At 35.8% G+C, this 18,872-nt stretch overlaps 1 protein-coding gene across 1 annotated transcript in view; it reads right to left on the reverse strand.

Moving 5' to 3' along the window:
• Dgkh (diacylglycerol kinase, eta) overlaps positions 1-18,872 on the reverse strand; it is a gene marked incomplete in the record, with an annotated part of 158,958 nt that overhangs the window by 17,966 nt on the left and 122,120 nt on the right. Inside the window, 9 exon segments of the mRNA XM_005409113.2 lie at positions 676-768; positions 2,535-2,640; positions 4,529-4,692; positions 5,815-5,949; positions 6,215-6,328; positions 8,427-8,534; positions 15,743-15,839; positions 15,979-16,089; positions 17,039-17,156. Coding sequence (XP_005409170.2) covers positions 676-768; positions 2,535-2,640; positions 4,529-4,692; positions 5,815-5,949; positions 6,215-6,328; positions 8,427-8,534; positions 15,743-15,839; positions 15,979-16,089; positions 17,039-17,156 — 1,046 coding nt within the window.

An 18,872-nucleotide genomic window follows, 5' to 3' on the forward strand; every position in this document is an offset into this window, starting at 1 on the left:
TCCATTCGCAAATCTGCAGCACCATACCAATCACATTTCAAATGTTAATCCCAGGAACAAAGCCCATGACTTCTGCTATTTTTGAGCAATACTGAATACCCAAGGAATGTCAACTACATTTTATAAAGCTCAAGACTCTGAAAGCCAATTGGGGAGATCAGGACGACATAAACATGTGAGGGCATCTATGAGGAGAAATTCTCTACTCCTCTTCTTGAACTATGTAGTCCAGAATGGCCTCGAACTTGTGGTGATCCTTCTGCCTCAGCTTCCCTAGTTCTTCGATTACAAACATGAGACAGGCATTTTAGCTTGAATCTTTTATCTTTGAGCACTTTTTATTTTATTTATTATTATTATTATTATTGTCTTTTTTTGAGACAGTTTCACTATGCAGTTCAGGCTGGTCTCAAACTCGCAGTGATCCTCCTGCCTCAGCCTCCCGAGTGCTGGGATTACAGGTGTGCGCCACCACACCTGGCTTTAGTTTCTATTTTAACTCCCAAGTTTAGCCATGTAATTCTGGAAGGCAAAAGACTGGCAAAACAGGAAGATCCAAGGAGCAGGCCAGAAAGCAGGTTCTGCCTCTGGAGCTGTCAAAGGCAGGTCCCCTGATGCAGGTAAAATCCATAAATTTATTTCATCATTCTTATGTTATCAGTCACTTTTCCTTACCAAAGGAACCTTTCCCACTAGCAAAGATTCTGTTTCATTATATAGCGCCTTCACATTGATGGCTATTTCCGTAGCAGTATCTCTTGTGAGACTCTAGGAAAGAATATCAAAGAAACATAATTTTGTATTACACTGAAATTCCACTATTAGTAGATACTTTAAATTGTACTCATATTTCAAATTCACATTATAAATAACTCCTAAAAATCTACCAAAATTCTAGAATTGCAAAATTTCATGTTTCTCCTAGTTAATGTATCACAAAATCAAAAGAATGCACTTACTACAGTGAACAGAATCAGGATCACATCTTCCACCTACAAATAACATGCTGGCACCAACCTATGCATATTTCCATTAAGAAGTTAAACCAAAGAAAATTATGTCTTGAAGGGGCATCATCTGATTATACAGACTCCTGAACAACCTGGGTTTGAACCACCAGGAATCTACTTATATGCAGACTTTTGCATTGCATATATGAGAGCATCTGAAAAAACTTGCAGATGAACCGCATAGCCCAGAAATATTAAAAAAAATCCAGAAAAGGTAGATATGAAGCTAGAAATATATGTAGGTAATAACAGTCCATCTTATTTATGACCATAAAATATATTATAAAAATTTTAAATTTATCAAAACACACAATACAAACCTTACAAAGTACCATTTCTAGTCAAAAGAAATGTAAACAGAAAGATGTCACATGAAGTCATAACTGCATGAAACTAACTGTAGTGATACTATACTACTGTCATAATTTGAAGCCACTTCTGTTGCTATTGCAATGAACTCAGGTGTTGAGAGTGTCTGCTTAAAATGCAGGTGATGCTAATCATCTTTACCTGAGCAGCTAATCTCTCCTGTAAATTAGGTTTTCTAGTAAAAAGTGATTTCTCATGATTCTTGCATATTTTTACTATATGTGATACCTGCAACATGTAAAATACGTGTTGATTGACTTTTTGTGTTATCAGTCCACAGCAGCTGATAGTAGTTAAATTTTAAGGGAATCAAAGATTACTCAAGTATTGTGTGGGGTTGGTGTCCTTAACCCCCATGTTATTCAAGGGTCAACTGGAGTTAGCTCTATCTCAGTAGTGCCAATCAAATTGCTTTTTATACTTGTTCTTGACAACCAGCATTTACTTGAATACTCATTTAGGCAAATTCAACTGAATAAGTAAAGAAATAAAATAATGATATCAGTTTTTTTTACACCATACCATTGTACTATCTTTCATATTTCAAGTAGTCTATCCACTCTATTATGTTCTACACCAAAATGTATTACCAAAATATTTATGTATTTTAAAATTTTTATTGGCACATATTTGCAGAAATAATGATTACATTCATTACAGAGAGTTGGTATACGTACATAACACATCTTAATTTGTTTTGTCCCCTTCCCAGAAATACTCACAATTTAGTAAAACCAAACGAAATACACAGTGTGAGTGTACAACTTCAAAAATGAGCAAACATCGCTAATAAAATAAACACTGATGCTTTCTAGGTTTGCCCTTTACACTAAAGTGCAGGCGGGGGAGAAAAAGAAAGAGTAAGAAAAGATGGCCACAATTAAAAGGAGAGGCCATGGGGTTTGGGGAGGCACAAGGCACTGCATTTGGTCCTCAGCAAAGTGAAATTAAAAAGAAATGGAAAGAATTTACAAGCAGGAATCAAAACATGGCAGGAAAAGGAAAACAAAAATTTGGCCACAAATATACCAGGAGTTCTCACAGACACACATGCAGTACACATGGTGCTCATCTGCACAGCATATTTTACCGTTTCAAATACATGTGTCATACTAAAAGAATCTGTGGAATGGGAATTTACCATGCGACCCTCACCTCCGGGCACCACGGGTTGGCTTTGTTCAGTGCGTGAGAGCATGCATTCACAGCATGCGCCAGCTCTTGCTCCAGGAGACAATGAATTGTGGCTGCTTCACAAATCCTAAAAGCAAAAATGACATAAATGATCAAAATAATTTTTGGAGCACTGCTAATAATTTTATGGGGGAGGAGAGTGTTGAAGTAGGATAAAATTAGGAACTATGAAATCAGCAAACAGAGAAATCATGTGAGTGGCACTCAACTATGGATTCCACAGGGTAACCTCAAAATTTATTGCCAGACGGGTAGTATACTAAAAAAACGTATACATACATATATAGTGAGGCTTATAATTAGACAAACATTTCTAATGTACTTTTAACAAAATATAGTACTACTTCGTTTTGCCCTGTAATTGGAAAGTGAGGAAGGTCATCAATGTAGAGTAGAAACTTATGCTTCATTCATTGAAATTTCAAATACATTACAGGAAATGCATTACCATATTTACCATCTATATGTTAAGTGTTTTATACACATTAATTCTCACGATCTTATAAAGCTATGACTCATTTTCCCCCATTTAGATGAAGACACTTAGTCTCAGAGAGATTACGACCATATACAGAGCTTGTAAGTGGTAAAACCACGATCTACATCCATCCCACTCCAAAGCTGTTCTGCCACACTCCTCTAGCACTCAAAACTCTAAGAATAGTTCTGGAAAGACAAAATCTGGTAGGTACTAAGACCAAAGAAGAGAACAGAGGAAAAGTTCCACCAACGGCTAGGAAGTGATGTAAGTCTTGCACAAGTAGAAAAGCAAGGTGAGTCAAATACCTCTAGCTTCTGACATCTTCAAGGAGAAGGACCTTCACTCTAGAAAGGACAGAGCAAGAAAAGGGACAGGAGCCCTACATACCTGAATCAAGAGTGATGAAAAATAGTGTAATTCTTAAGCACTATATTCCAAAGCACAAAGAAACAATGCAAATGAACCTCAACATTATTAACAATGATCCTGAGAAACTGGAGAACCTATCAGGAGAACAGAGGTAGGTAAATGGTAGTCTAATTTTCAAAGAATGAGAAAAGTACATCAACTTTAGACCAATATTTCTAACTGCCAACTGCACTTGTCTCCTGGATATTTGTAATGTAATTTAAAGTTCTTCAGTCCAACATGGAACCCATCATTATTTTCCCTTTCCAATCTGCTTATTTACCTGCCAGGCATATGATTTACCTCTACAGTATCACTTACTTCTTACAATAAAGTAGTTCTTATTATTCCCTCTTTGGTAGGTAAGACTCAGGTGAGAAGTTAAGAGACTTGCCCCTGGTATCTTCTCCTCTTGCAAAGTTTATTTCTGGCTGGAGTGATCTTTACCAGTTTCACACTCATGGAACCCATCTTCTTTTCTTCCTTTTCTGTCCAGTGAAATTAGTTTACGAGTGGTCTCTAAATCTGTTACGCTTGTCAGAAACTAATTCTAGGACTTCTGATTCTCTTTGGGAACAGGGTTCATATTTAGACTTCTCTCTACATAAACATTCACTAATAATTATAAAGCAATATGTTAAATGGATATGTAGTGTAAATATCATGCATAAAACAGGAAATCATAATGGAAAGAGTACTGTGTGGCACAGAGAAATTGAAGTGTTTCTAGAAGTGTAAAATCTGGTCTGTGGAGAGCACAGGGTGTTCAGACTGAAGAACCTGATGAAGGGTTCCTAGTAAAGGAGGACAGCAATCATTTCGGTACAAGTGAGGCAACAAGCACACCCCTTTTCTTTTTTTTTTTTGGATTTTTTCTGGTACCGGGAATTGAACTCATGACCTTGCGCTTGCCAGGCAGGCGCTGTGCCGCTGAGCTAAATCCCCAGCCCCGTACACCCCTTTTCGATACCACACACAGCTGGAACAACACATTAGAACTGAATCAAAACCAAAACTGGCCGAGAACAGAGTTCTCATGGTCCATAAAGCCCGCAGCACCACACACCTGGTAATCAGCTCCTCTGCAGCCTGGGAGCACAGCTGCATCTGCGACACCTCCTCTGTGGCCAGGTCAACAGCATGCTGGATGTACAAATGGGTTCGAAGAACTTGCTTGCCAGAGTCACACTTCTGTTTATCTTCCCAAGATTTCAGAGTGCTCTCGAAGGCCTGTTTAAAAACAACAGTGCAATAAATGGTGACTGGGGAACTCTGAGACCCAGGCAAATATATATTTAGATACTGTATGAGTCTTGAAACTATGATCGCTTTTTCTCTAATTTAACATGTCATTAAATATATCACAAGTTGGGGCCAGTGATACCGCTCAGCGGCACAGCTCCTGCCTGGCAAGCACAAGGTCCTGAGTTCAATTCCTGGTACCAAAAACAAAACAAAACAAAATCCCAAGAATTAGAACAGACATTTTAAACCAGGCATGGTGATGCATGCCTGTAAACCCAGTACTTTGGGAGGCTAATGCAGAAAGATCTCAAGTTTGAGACTACCCTGGGCAACTCACTTGTCTCAAAATAAAAAATACATAAAGGGCTGGAGATGTAGCTTAATAAGAATTCTCTGAGTAGTTCAATCTCTCAGTACAAAAAAAATTGTTTAAAAATACAAAAAAAAATTTCCCATATTGCAGCAAATAAAGAGAAACAGAGTTAAAAAGACTTTATGTTTTAATTTCTTTTACTATTTTAGTGGGTAGTATGAATATTGCCAGTCTTATTAAAGGTTGACCTTAATCAAAAATGCATGTTCTGAGAAAGACAGTTATGGAGGTAATGAAAAGATCAGTGACTGCCAGGAAAGGTGAGTTTCTGAAGCAGGGCAAACCTGACAAGTGAGGCTATTCCACATGACATTGTAATGTGCCTGGGTGATTACATATGCCAAACCCACAGGCATACCACACAAAGTGTAGTACTAACTATGACTTTAGTTAATAATAGTAACGTATTAAAGTTGGTCCATCATGGTAAGAAATGTGTCACCGTAGTGCAAAACGCTAGCAATGGGGATCCAAGTGTGCAGCAGGTGGGAGGAAGGAGGTATGCAGGAGTATTACCATTCTCTGTACTTTCTACTCCATACTTTCGTAAACTTAACTGTTTTTAAAAACATTTAACACAAAACTGAATAAATGTTTGATCATATTTAAAATCACAATGATCTAAATGTCAGATCTAAGAGACAATTTAAATCTTCTCTCTTGCTTTCTATTTTTAATACTTTAAGATACTTTAAGAAACAGCTTGACAAAATCGTTGAAGATTGGCTACGTACTCGGTCCCTTGTCAGCATCTGAGCTCTGTTTTTGTGCACAATTTTGACAATTCCCGGAGGCTGAACCCAGGCTTCACCGTCCACCTGCACTGGGACCCCCTCATCGCCAAATATAGTGATCTTTACTGTACGACACTGCAATAAAACAAACACGTTATTTCAGAATACAAATTATCCTGAAGAATGGACACAATCAATCTCTGGGTTAGGCTTAGTTTTTAGTCCATTCTGTGGGGTAGAACTCCTATGCTTTACTACTTGTAATGACACAGTAACAAGCGACATTACAAGAAAGTCAGTCTTTTACAAAAGCATACTCAGGGTAGGCATCACGTGGAAGAGCTTCCCTCAGCCTGCCATGGCCCAAGAAGTGAAGTCAGATTTGATCAGAGAAACCAACCTGGGCTATTCGATGGTGCTGCAGTTTGATGACCCTTGACACTGCCATTTGCATGCTATCAAATATTGCAACAACCTCCAGGATTTTGTCATCAAATGATGGCGCAGCAAATATCTGAAAGGAAAAACTGCATTACATTTTCACTGGAAGTCTGGGTAAAGTGGCACATTAAGTAATGTTAACCCCAGTATATATACCAGGATTTTGTGTATGCTAGGCAAATATTTTACCACTGAGCTACATCCCCAGAAGCCATATAATGATAAAACCATTAGCAAAAAAACAAGTATTAGAAAAATAATAATCAAAAAGAATCATTGACAGTGGCTTAAAATAAACATAATTTTTAAAGAGTTTTAATAGCCACATGGATATAATAATCTCTCATAAAGCACTTTTTGGACTAATACATTTCTAAATGATGTATCTTGGCATAAATGAGTTAAACATCCATCATACATATGCAGATGTCTTGATAAGATGATACACGTCATTTTTAGAAATCTAAAACTCCTACTAAAGGTGATATAATTTCATAAGGTTCAAGTTAATAAACACGTAAATTATGATCCAGTTCACTTGGTATGTTCTAACAGATGTATTGTATATATACCTTATATTTTAATATAATAACTTTTTAGGGCATTAAAGTATAAAAACAAACTATAAAAATCATCTGGACTTTATTTGCCTTTATGTTAGATGCATTTTCACAAATTAATTTACTCTAAAAATTAAATTTAGGTTATATAATTTATTCTTTTCGCTTTCCCTTTTACTATATCATAAATAATTACTGCTCTGAGAAAATATTTAATAAAAGTAGTAGGCTAATTAAAATCTTCACTGAAAATATCAGGATACAAATTTACCAACACTAATCATTTCTCATAATTTTTGCTATCAGAGTGCCTATTTTTAAATCCTCTCTGCTACTTACTAAAAGTAGAAACTTTGCCTCCATTTTTTGCAGTGATCAAGTTTAGATCAGAAGTCAGATATTGGTCTGGGGATGCAGCTCAGTGGGAGAGCACTTTCCCAGCATTTTCAAGGCCCTGGGTTCAATCCCAGTACTGCAAAAAAGTGTGTATTATTGCAAATAGGAAGTTCTTAAACACTATTTAACTGCCTAGTAGGTGTTCAAGGAATGTCAGCTTTCTTTATTTTAATCTCATTGATTTCTGCCCTTCAAAATATTTAAGAGTGGTGACAAGCTGGCAAAAAATGTTGACTGTTAGTCTAGAACTATATCTCAGTAGAACTGAAATATATGTATATCATAAACATTAAAAATACACTGTAATTTATTTTATATGTAATCCCTGTAAGTTCATTTAAGAGCCACCCCAAATAGGTCAATAGAAACAAAAATAGCCCTAAACCTCTCTGGCTAAATATAACTTCTTAATGTTTCCAAAATTAAAAATAATAGTTACATACATATGAGCTTAGAAAATTAAAAATACTGAATGTTATTGTGGTGATGCCTTCAACCCCACTCTAAAAATGGACACATGACAATGGTACCTAACACTGCAAAAGGAACTTTGCAGTTGTGATTAAATTAAGGACCTGGAGGTGGGGAGCTTATCCCGAATGCTCTGGGTGGACACAGCGTAGTCATAAGCTTACTGAGTCAAGAAGAAGGAGGCACAAGAGGAGACCAGAGCAATACAGGACCAGTCTTCAACCTGCCTTGGCTGAGTTCGGCAATGGAGGAAGGAATATGAGCAACCTCTAAAACCTGGGAAGAGCAGGAAGCAGATTCTCACTGAGAGCCTCCAGAAGGAACAGAATCCAGCTGATTCCTTCAGTTTTAGCTCAAGGAGACTGTGGTAGACTTCTACTACGCAAAACTGTAAGATGATGCATGTATGTTGTTAAATTTGTGTTAATTTCTTACAGCAGCAGGATAATAATACTAGGCATGCTATTAAAAAGTTTCCCCTTTTTATCTCCTAAGTTTACTTTCCCAATGTACATTTGTTTTTGTTTATCCAGGATATTATCACCTAAATCCCAGGATAAGAAATTTTAGAGTACGTACATGAAGGAGTGTTCAAATAAAATTTTAAATCTATTCTACCCTTCACCTGCCCAATGTATTCTGACTTAAAACGAACATTAAAAAGCACATTTAAAAAAGAAAGTATTCCAGTAGTACAACTTGTTTGTTGAGGAAACAAACCGTCACTCCCATTATGCTACTTACATCATCTTCTTTGGTTCCACCCCAGAAGTTAGTGCCTCCGGCATAACTAGGGATGTTCAACACTGCTATGCCTTGAAGACTAGGGAGAGGAATATACTGCCCATCACACTGCAAGACACAAAGCTCAGAGGTTAGACAAAAAAGAAGAGGCACTAGTCTGAAAGATATTAAATACCCAAGAAAAAGAGTTGGGGAGCAGAGTGTGTTGGTAATGTTAGTTTTCTTGTAAATATCTTCCTACACATTTCTTCATGAAACAAACACTACTGGACATAAATGATCAGATAAATACCAACACAATTATAATGAGGGACCACAGAATCCCATTTTCACTAGTGGATCCATCAGAAAAAAAAAAACGAAGTATCAGAGTTGAACCAAACCTTTGAAAAAATGGAACACACACACATACACAAACACACATACACACAAAATGTTCCACCCAACAAGAACAGAATATATACTCTTCTCAGTAGGACTTTCCCAAAAAAGACCAAATGTAATCTCGTAAAGCATGCACAAAAGAAGTGAAATTATCCCAGGCATATTATTAGATCATAGAGCAATAAAACTAGAAATCAACGGCAAAAGAAACCACAGAAATTATGCAAACACATAGAAATTAAACAATAACCTCTTGAATAATCAATGGCTAACAGAAGAAATTAGACATTTCCAAAATCAAATGAAAATGCCAAGACAATATAAAGAACTTATAGGACACAAAAAAAGCAATTCTATGAGGAAAGTTTATAGCTGTGAATGCCTACATCAGAAAAACAGACTGAGCTCACATAAATAACCTCAAGGCCCTAGAAAAATAAGAACATTCCAAATTCAAAGCTAGTACAAAGAAGGATTTAAAATATCAGAGCAGAAATTGATAAAACTGAAACTAATAAGAGAATACTAGACCCAGAGAATTGAAGGAGAGGTGGTTCTGTGAAAGAATAAACAAAATAGACCAACACCCAGCCACTCAATCCAAAAAAGAAAAAAATATGCCAAATCAATGCAATTAGAAATGAAAAAGGTAAATTGACAATGAACACTGCTGAAATACTGAACATTACTAGCAATTACTTAAAAAACCTGTACCTTAGTAAATTGGTGAATTCAGAAGATAAGGATTGATTCCTAGATACAATTACCAAACAACTAAGAAGATATCAAAACCCTGATTAATCTAGTAACAGGCAATGAAACTGAAGAAGTAATAAAACTACCAACTAAGAAAAGCTCAGGTCCCAGCGGATTGGCCACTGAATTCTTCAAGAACTTTAGGGATGATCTAATACCAATACTACTTAAACTCTTTAATGAAATCAAGAGGGAAGGAGTACTGTACTCCTCCCTAGGAGATGGTATTTCCTGATTTCAAAACCAGAAAAGGATCCAATCCCCGACAAAAAAAGAAAAAAGAGACAGAAACTTATGCCAATCTCTTTAATGAACATAGACACAAAAATCCTCAAGATACTGTCAAAACAAAAGCAACAAATTATCAAAAAAAAATCATACATCATGTAGGATTTATCTCAGGGATGCAAGGATGGTTTAATATATGCAGATCAGTAAGTGTAACAAATACATCATATACAGAAGCAAGGACAAAAATCACAGGATCACCTAACTGGATTCAGGAAGAGGTTTTGACAACATACAACATCCATTCATAATAAAAACTCTGAAGAGAATAGGTACAGAAGGACCTTATCTCAATCTGATACAAGCAATTTATGACAAACAAAAGGTCAACAGAGTATTCAATGAGAAAAAAGTTAAAGCCTTCCTTCTAAAATCAGGAACAAGATAAGGACTCCATTATCACCAGTCTGGTTTGATGCGGTTCTCTTAACATTATCAATGGAAGAGAATAGAAGATCCATATACATTCTGCTTTCTGATTTTGCAAAAGGGACCGAAGAGATAAACTAGAGGAAAGATAGTCTCCTTAACAAATGGTGCTGGGAAAACTGGCTGCCCATATGCAAAAGACCTAGAACTATTTTTCTCACTGTGTACTAAACTAAAATCAAAATGAATCAAAGAACTAAATGTTAAAACAGAAACACTATCTACTAGAATTGTTAAAATACTTGAAGACAGGCATAGACAAAGACCTTCTAAACAGAACATCAACTGTATAAGAATACCAAGAATCAATAAATGAGATCATATCAAATGAGAAAGTTTCTGCACAGCAAAAGAAACAGAAAGGGAAAAATAAATTTGCCACTTATTCCTTAGGTAGAAGACTAGTATCTAGAATATATAAGGAACTCAAAAAGAATTAGACCCCCCCCCAAATAAAAGACCCAATCAAAAAACAGGCAATTGAAATGAACAGACACTTCTCAGAAGAAGTATAAGTGGCCAATCAATACATGAAAATATGTTTAATATCTCTGGCCATTAGAGAAATACAAATTAAACAACACTGAGGTTCTATCTTATTCCAGAAAGCATGGCTAGCATCAAGAAATCAAATATCACATGCTGGTGAGGCTATGGGGAAAAAGGAACCCTTCTGTATTGTTGGTGTGACTGCAGGAGAACCATTATGGAAATCAATATGTAGAGTCCTCAAACTCTGAATATTGAAATTAGAAATTTCATTCAACTCAGCTATTCCCCTTCTAGATATGGTCTTGAAGGACTTGACATTATATTACCATGATAATGTTTATAGCAGCACAATTCATAATAACTAAATCACAGAAGCACACCTTATGTCCATCAACAGATGAGTAAACAAATGTAGTATTTACACACAACGGAGCACTACTCTGCCCTAAAGGAGGATGAATCTGAGTAATCTGTAGAAAGAAATGGATGTACCTTGAGCTCATAATGTTAAGTGAAATAAATCAAACATGTATGCTTAAAAATAGCACAGGTTCTTATATCAGAAATCTGAAATATAAATAAAGACTAAAATAAGAGATAGATAATAGGAAGATAGAGCTTTTGCAAATAGGAAGGAGACCAAGAGATGGGGCGAGGGTGGGAGTGGAGGGGAATGTGTTCTAGGCATGGACCGATTCCCCACGAGGAATGGATACTTATGTACTGCAGACATGGACTAGTAAAACATAAAGATTAGAAAAAAGCCTTCTCTTATTTTTTTTTATTTTAAAAACCTGAAGCACAAATAACTTACACAGAAGCTGTTACATAAACCTGTTTTTAAAAATGTTTTCTTTCTTTTTCCTCTTCAAATCAGGCATTGTTTTTCTTGAGTCTTTTCAGCCCACGTGTGAGATTCTTATGGGATTATGGTCTTCTACCAATTTGTCTCAGGCATCGTTCTCGAAGCAGGCCACACGGGGGCCAGCTCTGGTCCTACCCATCTCACCAAGCGTCTCTCAGCCCCGGTGCACACGCGCTGCTCTGTAACTAACTAGTGACGGCGAAATGCAACGCTGAGTTTCTCAAGTACTTTAGAACCAGGGTACAGCTAACACATGCATGTTGGAAAGCATTTTACATTATTTTTCTTCCAATTAGTCACCTGGATGAAAGTTAAATTACCTCTTAAATAGAAAAACGGGGGAATATAGCTGATGGTGTAGTTATACATGATGCAAATAAATTCTTACCGAATAGAAATACAATTGATGTCCCACAAATGTTCCAGTTGATCTTATTTTTTAATTATTATTTTTAACTAGTACACGTCTGCAGTACATGCTTCCATTCCTTGTACAGGGTTGGTACGAGCAACCAAAACATCTTACTGTCTTTTCCCATCCCCTCCCCACCTTGCTCCTCCTCCCATCTCTTGATTCCCTTCCCATTTTTAGAAAGATAATTTCTTAATATAGGGTTTGCTTTAAAAAAATTTACAGCAGTTTTTAAATACTGCATTTAGCATGTATGCATTAAACACAATACCGAGTTCAGAGCTTAATATTCACTTCATAGAAAAATTAATAACCTCTTCATATTTTTCACTGGAAAACAATATGAACAACATAGATTAGCTAGATTAAGTTATGTGACTAAAGAAGACTTTCAACAGTGTTGCACCCTTTTATAATCTTCCCTACTGCTCTCCGTTTCCATTTGAGGCACAGGATGCTGCAAAATGCCGCAATACTCCAATTAGCTTTTCTTTTTCTGATCAGCAGTTGTCTTTCTCTGGTTCCTTTGACCAGGAAATATGGTACAGTGAGAAAATGATGGATGGGTTTGAATTATCCTTTGGCACTGAGTAAGTCTCTTAAACTTTCAGAGTTTCACACTACTTACCTGTTAGCAGGTGGATTAATAGTAATTAACAATTAATTAATGGATTAATAATTCCTAGCACATAGTATGGCCAATAAAGAATAGGAAAGCACTTAGAACACATTGTATGAAGCCTGTAAATTTCCATCCTTAGTTATAATTAACATACTGCCACACTAACAAAGCAGCTGCTTTCTTGGGCATGTGTCTTTCTCCTCTGACCTCATATTAATACCTACCTTATAAAGTTTTAAGAATTAAAGGTAATAATGTTGAAATAATTAAGTAAAATTTAATTATTATAAAATAAATTAGCCAATAGTTATAACTAATAATCACTGAAGTGACAAAATATAGAAATTATCATTATATAATAAACCAAAAAACTTTTAAAAACTTAAAGGTTTATAAACATTAACGATCCTGAAAGTTAGGTATATATCAAAATCACAATTGCTGTCTCTTAGGAAAGTTTATATTTGTATAATTCTTTTAATTTTACAGAGTGATTTCTTTTATCTCAGCTCACTGAATTATGATTTGCACAAAAGCATTATTTCATTTTGTAGATTCATTTTGTAGATAGGGAAACCACAGTCTTATTTTTTTCTTCAGCATAAAATCAAAGTCAAGACATAAAATCAGTTTCCTTCCATACCACAATACAAAAGAGAAAGAAAACTTATGTGAGCCCAAAAAAAAAAAAAAAAAAAGTTTGTTTGTCAAAGACTGCCACTGATGCAGGGAGCTCCATCTCTCTGGGGAAAGCTCCCAAAAGTGTGGGTCTCTTTTCTCACCTTTATCTCAAGAGAACTATCACCAGGAAAATGAATTCTTAGGGAACAGGCTTTCTCAATGAGCTCATATTCTAAGGAGAGGGTATTTTTTTTGTTTGTTTACATGATGACCAAGATTCTCTATATATTAGCATGCTAACATTTATCTTGTTTTACTAGTTTTAGTTTTTTTTAATCATTTAACATATATATCTAAATAAAGAGTTCTTAATTTGAAGTTCTGAAATCAGTTATACAGGGTCGGTTAACTTGATGGTAAAAATGTAATCTCGTTGTGTTCACTAACTTTGGAAATTTAGCACTGCTCTCAGTTTTAAATGTAGGAAACAAACCAGGCACTAGCAATAGCTATGCCTTCATCATCAAAGATATAAAGACTTTTGGCATTGTATTACAGATGCTTCAGATATCATTTATGTTCATCATTACTTTGAAATTAGCTATGCCAGTAGATTTTTTTTGATTTGGTACTGACAAAATACATATTACCCTTTAACAATTGAAAAAAGTTTAATTTATTTAACCATTATTGGTTTCTTTTTCTTAGTATATTTTATACAATGCATTTAAAAATATTTGTAGAAAGAGTATGTAATTTCTCACAATGTCTAAGGCTCCATAGCTTGAGAATCTTCTTATTTTTTTATTTTTGTCTTTTTGAAACAGGGTCTCACTATGCAGTTCAGGATGGCCTTGAGCTCACTTTGTAGCCCAGGCCGGCCTCAAACTTGCAATGATCATCCTGCCTCCGCCTCCTGAGTACTGAGATTATAGGCATGCACCACCACAACCGGCTCGGAACCTTGTTAAATGGAGATCAAAAAGCAGCTACCAAGGGCTGGGGATTTAGCTCAGCGGCAAAGCGCCTGCCTGGCAAGCGCAAGGTCGTGAGTTCGGTTCCCGGTACCGGAGAGAAACCAAAAAAAAAAAAACAAAAACAAAAAGCAGCTATATCTATAAAGCATCTTGTCCAAACTGAAGCTACAAATCCATCAGGAACTACAGCCATCTAGTGATGTAGACCTCAGATACAATAGTCCCACAATCCTTAAAAGGTGGTTAGTTATGGGGCTTACTCATGGTACACTCAGACTTAAGAAGGTATAACAGCATGACCATCAGTCATTTTAATTGTCATTTGTGGTACAGTTTTCAATAAATTACTTGAGTTAGTCAATATTTTCTTACAAAGTAGGCTTTGTGTTATTTTGTACAGCTAAAGTAAGTATTCTGGGCATGTTCAAAGTAGGCAAACTTAAGCTATGATATTTGGTAGGTTAGGTGTATTAAATACTTTTTTTTAATCATGATAATACAAATTTATGATAATTTTATTAACCGCTTACAATACATAGGATGGCACTTAATGTGACCTGGGATAGGACTGTGGAAGATAGAACTTACAAAGTGTGTGAACTTTCGAGATTTTGTCCCTTTTTATCTAGTAATCTCTACTTTAATTTTACAAGCATTGATAAACCAAAGCCAACTACATAACTGCATAGTTGTGTTTTATAGTAGAAGGTATAACAGATTCATCTTTAATGTCAGACCTAGTTGCTAATGATTATATCAGGTCCTACTTTAGTCCTCACTCTATTCTTAAGATAATACTTAAAAGTAACGATGCTTAGTTTATTTTTTTATAAAGCATTTAAGACTCAATCTTTAGACATGCCTATCATTATAAACAGTGAGTATTGGACCAAGATAAAAGAAAATAAAATTATAGTAATTAATAGACTTTGCAGAGTCATGTCCTCAACCTTTTTCCTGTTACTAAAGGATGTTAAATAACTGTAACTGTCCTTAATTTCTTACTTAAATTAAAATAAAAAATAACTAAAAAATGCTAATGCTTAAAATCTTTTTTCTTTTATTAAATCATCAGGAATAATTGCAATAAAACATATATTTAAGTTAAAAGATTATAATTATTATCAATGTTTTGAGGAATCTGTGAAACTTAATCATTACAGAATTGAATCAGAACTGGGTAACTTAAATGAAGAAGCCCAACTAAACACCCTGCCCTAAAAATGTACTTCATGGCTCTACCCGTTCAATGGGGTACTACGTTCCAGTGTAGCACCTCTTCAGTAGCTGATGATAATTATGGTTATGTGTGTCACTCATATTCATGTCTGTACCTCCTTTAACATACAACTGATATTCACGTCCACATTTTTCCTTGAATGCTTAATCATTAATCAGATTTAGCTCCACAAATGAAATTATTTTTCTACATAACATCACTGGAAATGTCTTACTTGAGGATGAACTTACCTCAAGTTGAACCCTTTGTTCTAAATTCTTATAAGATCTCTGTAGTAATTCCCGGGTCCCAAGGACTCCATACCACATCAAGTTTTTAGTTCGGCTCCTGAAGAGAAATATTGGCAGGGAATCTCAGTAAATTTTAATTTTTTTCTTCTTAAAGGTGGAGGAAGCAAAAGAGATAATAAATGAAATTAAGTAAAAATGCGTTCATGTAGTAACATAATTGCTACTTTCAAAATTACCTGCATTTTTCAGGGTGCTCTTCTCTCTTATTATTGAATTCTAATGAAATTTTTGCATCTAATCCAATCCCAAAGTAATTGTTCATAACGCATTTTTCTGAATATCCATCTCTATGATAGTAAGGAGAAGTACATAAATTCAATTTCAGGTTCACTACAACATTTGAAATATGTTCACAAGATGGCACTTACAATGATTTCAAGTTCCTATGAGGTTCCTATTCCTTAGACTACAAAGTTCAGCAGGAATCATTTCCTGTGTATGTCACATGCACAGACCCAGTACCTGAGCACATGTGATATAAAGGGACAGCGGGCAAAGCTGAGACCAAGACGGGGCTTGGCTCTCTGTTTAATTTAGGCTTCTATCTCCTATGTAAGCCTCTTACTCTACAGACAAATAGGGATGATAATGCAGGGCCGTCACTCACAAAGGCCAACACCCCTCCTTCATCATTACAAAGTCTCCAGTATTTATTGAGCAAAAACTGGTAGTTTCAATCTATTCTTCTAAGCATTTTTGAAAGTTTAAAACAAAAGACTGTCCTTGAGGAATGTCATTACAGAAATAAGATATAACAAAGCAAAATTAAATTGAAAGTAAAAGAAAGAAAAATGTTTTGACCTGTCAAAAATGTTTTTAGGAATTTTAAGAAGGGAAAAGATCAATGTGGGCCAGAAGCTTCTTGAAATCAGTAAACCTGGAGAAGATGGCAGCTTTGGTGAGGCTGAGAAGAAAGGCGTAAGAGAGAACGGCATAAAGACAGGTGGGAAACGCTATGAAGTAAATGTCTCCAAGGGAAAGCGGCAGAAGCTGTGCTTTCCTTTACTAGCGTTGCTCACACAGAGAACAGGTGGGAAAAGGACCTGCCTCAGAGATAGCCCAGGAAGCCAGTGAATTTCAAAGGTCCCAATGTGCCCTTATGAACTCCTGCAACTGTCAATCACTCTTTGTTGTACATGGAGCCACACATACTATGATACACTTAAAATGCTACAATTCATATAAAACAGAAATAAGTGAAGCCAAAACTAAGTAATTGGAAAAGCATTTTCTTACACTGAATCTACATCTGGGTCAATAAACGGCGTTGCACCGAAAGGATCAATATTTGCTAGTAACATTTTGTTGATAATAGAACTCCCAGCAATCGAGGCAGCTAGTCCTGCTCTTAAACCTAAACAGAAGAATAAATATATACAGGATCACAACATATTCAAGCAAAAAGACAGAAAGAACCAGCCCAGTCAGGCCTCACCTCACAATCATTCTCTTAAAGTACATTTTTCAGTTCCTATTCATCTCACTAATCAAAACTAAGAACTCAGTTACAAACCCAGGGTTTTTGATAACTTTAAACATGTACCTATATGCTGTCATAATGAATTAAGGAGATGAAGCCTTGGATTCTCTTTGTGACATTTTCTCATGTACCATTCCAGGAATTCTATAACTTCAACAAACATATATTACTTTCTTTGTTGCAAATAGGATAATAATGTCTGTAAGGAATCTACAATAAAGGTTGAATTACCCAAAATGTCATGGAGATAGCACTTTCATACTTTCAAAGCACAGCTAATAATACTAAGTTTAAATTTAAAATGTTAAAGAGATGTATTAAGGTAAAAACTCAGTGTTATTGTCAAAAATAAGTAGTAAAATATAAAATGAAGCTGCTACTTTTTTAATTGTGTGGACAAAATGAGATTATATAAGTGGCCTATTGCAATTACTCCATAAATGGTAACTCACGGTATTTGAACTTGCAAAATTGTTCTAATTTCAAACGAGAATACTGGAGTCATCTAAATTCCTCACAACTGGCTGGTCACTCAGTCCCATCAATTCTGCCTCCCACGAAGCCGTTCTTTCCACCTCTTTCATCTGCTCAGATCTTCTCAGAGTGCTGCCCTGTGCAGCAGCCTCTGCACCCTGGCTCACGTCCTCTCGTTCCTTTTAAGTTTAATGATGGTCCCCTCCTCAGCCAGGCGTGCTGATGTGTGCCTGTGATCCCAGCACTCTGGGAGGCGGAGGGAAGGATTCTAGCCCAGAATGGGCAACTTAGGGATTTAGTAAGACCCTGTCTCAAAATTAATAATAATTTTAAAAAAGGATGGGGATGTAGCTTAGTGTAAAGGCACTAGTTTCAATCTCCAGCACCACAGGAAAAAAAAAAGAATGTATATATGTGAATTCTACAGTGCATAGGTCGAGTGTTCTAAAATGTTTCTTTCAGGTGTCCTATTTCCTTATTGATCTGTCCACTACTGAAAGTGAGTTAATAAAGTCTCTATTATCATTGAATTGTGATTTATCTTTAAAAAGAACTTGTATAAGATACTTATTTCAGGGTTTAACTTGGATACGAACCTACTCTGAATGAAACTGAGGGACTTTTTGAAGTGAAAACAACTGGCATTTAGGGAAGCCTATGAAGTCTCAAATGTTTTCCTCCATGTTCTGCTTACAGCCCTTTGGTTGCTATTAACACTAGTCTAAGCTAAGGTAAACTTATTTTATCAGTACTATAATAAGATGTTCAAAACATAAAGTAGTATCACCAGGCTAAAAATGTCTACAGAAAGACAAGTGGCTTAAAACCAAAAGTAAGTTGTGGAAATACTTGTACTTAGAGGTCACAGACTGTACGAGAACATTTACTGTGGATATTTAATAAGTAGAGATTCCTGGGCTCCACCCCAAAAACAGTGCATCATAATTTCTCATGGGAGGGTCAAGAAAATGTGCTTTAATGATTCCTAGAAAACTGTTACACACAGAAGAATGTAAGGACCTGGATCCCTACTGGTCAGTGTGGCAAGAACATTGTCTTAGGAACATTTATCTTTAAGCACAAATATACTTCACAGTTCAAGGAAATGAGTACTTA

This window comes from Chinchilla lanigera, unplaced genomic scaffold (assembly GCF_000276665.1).
Source record: "Chinchilla lanigera isolate Chin_1 unplaced genomic scaffold, ChiLan1.0 scaffold00117, whole genome shotgun sequence".
NCBI lineage: Eukaryota > Metazoa > Chordata > Mammalia > Rodentia > Chinchillidae > Chinchilla > Chinchilla lanigera.